This window comes from Lobosporangium transversale, assembly GCF_002105155.1.
Source record: "Lobosporangium transversale strain NRRL 3116 chromosome Unknown BCR41scaffold_74, whole genome shotgun sequence".
Lineage (NCBI taxonomy): Eukaryota > Fungi > Mortierellomycota > Mortierellomycetes > Mortierellales > Mortierellaceae > Lobosporangium > Lobosporangium transversale.
Window position 1 is genome coordinate 24,868 of NW_019029052.1, and position 2,525 is coordinate 27,392.

The following is a 2,525-nucleotide window of genomic DNA, read 5'->3' on the forward strand; positions in this document are numbered from 1 at the left end:
TTCCTTATTCTCCAACGTCATATTTAGAAGTTGTTGAGGGAAGACAGGTAACGAACAAACAAATAGAAAGACTAAATTAATGTGTTGCGCCATTTCCTTACGCAAACACTAGACTTGTGGCCATTATTCTTTGTTTATACTGGACATGACTTGAATAGTAGAATAAAAGAAAGAAAAAGCTTCATCAAATATTTGGTTTGTTGAGATGATGTTGAGAGAAGCTGACACTCAAATCTTCTCTCTCTTTATAAACCTCCAACAATTTCACCTTCGATATCACATCAAACAAGAATAGAGTAAGAGTAATAAGACCAGTCGACGTCCTGTCTTACTCCTGCTTCTCGAACTCGGCAGGACGCTGTTTCGAGTTCCGACTGAATTTATGAGAGAAGGACGAGCCAGGGACAGGAGTAAAAATGAAAGGAGGAGTAGGGGCAGGGAGAGGCAGGGAGAGGCAGGGGCAGGGGTAGGGACGGGGACAGAGTTAAGAATAAACATACCATATCTGTAAATACTGCACCATGTTGTATATATAAAATGAAATAAAAAAAAAAAAAAAGGAGGTGCAGCAACGATGCCGAGCTGAACAGAACAACGACCAAAGCGCGCGGAAGTAAAAAAAAAAAAATGCAAGCACACAAAACACATCGTGTATAGTCATACAGAGAAAGACACTTTGCGCGTTTATGATTTCATTCTTAGTTTTATAAGAAGAATGAATAAGACCCAGAACCAGAATGTCTATTTACGCGTGGCCATGGGTCTTGGGCAGTATCTAAGTCTCACAGATGCACGTGCACCTACAAAAACGTTTCTGATATGATATGGATTCCATTTAATAGATTCAGGTAACGGTCTTTTTTTTTTTTTTTTTTTTTTTTGCTGTGTTGCGTTGTGTTGTGCTGTTGAACAAGGCTAAAAAAAAAAAAAAAAAAAGCAATTTCAATTTCACGAAAGCTTTTCCCAGACATGCTTCCTTGGCTATGATCCACAACCTCAGACTCAAGGGTAACAGCCTCGGCCTGCTCTTGCTTTACTACGCTATCTAAATCTAAACTTCTCTTTCAATCAAGAGGGATAGCAAGAGACATTTCACTCCTTGGAGAGTGATATGATGAAGGCTTTGAATGTATATTTCTAGTTTTTAAAACAAGTAGTAGAATTTTGGCGAGGGCCCAAAGAGTGAAGGAAAAGATGCATTTTATTGCTATTTGAATGTGTCCCTACAAACAGGTCTTGCAATCAAAAGGATGTGCCGTCGAATCTTCGTCATCAGGATCCACAGTCCTTGAAGAGGTTGATTTCGCTTGTTCATGTTGTTGCGCTGTCTCTGACGTTGACACCAGTGCTGGTACTGGTGCTGATGTTGTTGCTGTTACTGGTGCCACTGGCTGTGAATCTGAAGTCTGCGCAGATTTGACTGCGCTATCGCTATGTCCAAGACCCATCTCCGGTGCAATGATTCCACGCACTAACTGCTTAACTTCCTTCATCTCTGGGAACCGTCCATGATCCTTGCGATCAAACACAACCTCTATTTTACCACAAAAAGTTCATGTTTTCAAAAAAAAAAAATCAAAAATCAAAAAATCAAAAAATCATTCTGGCGGTGCACATGTAACATAGTTTAATCTACGTATGAAAAGAGTAGCTGTTTTTTTTACCTCCATTCACTCTAACGATAAAGGTTGCGCTTTTACCAGGGATCAGTGCTAGTTCTCCAATGGTGTTTCCAAACGTCAAAAGTAACTCTTGAGCCATCCATCCTGCACGAAGATGCCTATTGTGGGATTTCAAAAATAAAGAGCATGAGTGATGACTTTCATGAATGATTCAGATTAAAATGGGAAAGCCCTCTTTATTTTTATTTTTTATTTTTTATTATTATTATTATTATTTTTGTTTGCTGAAAAAAAGACAATTTGCCCGATTTCCTTTTATTGTTGCAGTTACTGATGTCGTCTGTTAATAATCCTTATCACACTTGCAGTGTCACCCAAATATGTGTATTTTCATATGGACGAACAAAGGCTCAAACCCAGTCCTTTGGGATTACCATTTACATCCTGTGCAGAATTCAATTTCAACTCGAGGAAGACGGGTTTCAATAGCCATTTTTTTTTTTTTTTTTTTTTTTTTGCGTTGTTATTGTTGATTTCTGTATTACAAAAAAAAGTCCTCGGAAGCTGGAACGCTACAGTTATACCTTGTCGTTCCAATATTTTCAGTTGTGAGTGAACGAAAGAGAAAAAAAAAAAATTGTTTATCCTTGGAGCTATCTTATTGATTATGCCAACACTTAAAGATCACGCATTTTGATCTAGTTGGTCACGTGCAGGAAAAGGGGCGCAGGATGGTTCCTATTGAGCGTTGGCTGCTCCCGTCCAGGTAAAGAAGTCTTCTCCAACATTCTTCGTCAACAGTGGAATAGGGCATCAAAGGCTCCTTTTTTTACATAGCACTCTCGTCATTTGTGTGTATTCCTATTTGGAAGTGATCAGCTTCAAAAACCATTTCAAGAGCCT

At 38.7% G+C, this 2,525-nt stretch overlaps 1 protein-coding gene across 1 annotated transcript; it reads right to left on the reverse strand.

Annotated features, from left to right (window-relative positions):
* Positions 1-1,217: 1,217 nt before the first annotated feature.
* Positions 1,218-2,139, reverse strand: BCR41DRAFT_364613 (Rdx family-domain-containing protein). Its single transcript, XM_022026049.1, has 3 exons — positions 2,057-2,139; positions 1,665-1,780; positions 1,218-1,534 (listed from the first exon to the last, which is right to left on the reverse strand). Exons 1-3 carry the CDS (start codon positions 2,113-2,115, stop codon positions 1,224-1,226), a joined length of 486 nt encoding a protein of 161 aa, XP_021875613.1. The 5' UTR covers positions 2,116-2,139; the 3' UTR covers positions 1,218-1,223.
* Between the last annotated feature and the right edge of the window lie 386 nt (positions 2,140-2,525).

Excerpts from the sequence above, each read along its gene's own strand:
- BCR41DRAFT_364613 (XM_022026049.1), bottom strand. The coding sequence starts at position 2,115 with ATGGCTATTGAAACCCGTCTTCCTCGAGTTGAAATTGAATTCTGCACA. Across the intron at positions 1,781-2,056 it reads TTCTGCACAGGATGTAAATG|GCATCTTCGTGCAGGATGGA; the intron begins GTAATCCCAAAG and ends ATCCCACAATAG. Across the intron at positions 1,535-1,664 it reads TATCGTTAGAGTGAATGGAG|AGGTTGTGTTTGATCGCAAG; the intron begins GTAAAAAAAACA and ends GTGGTAAAATAG.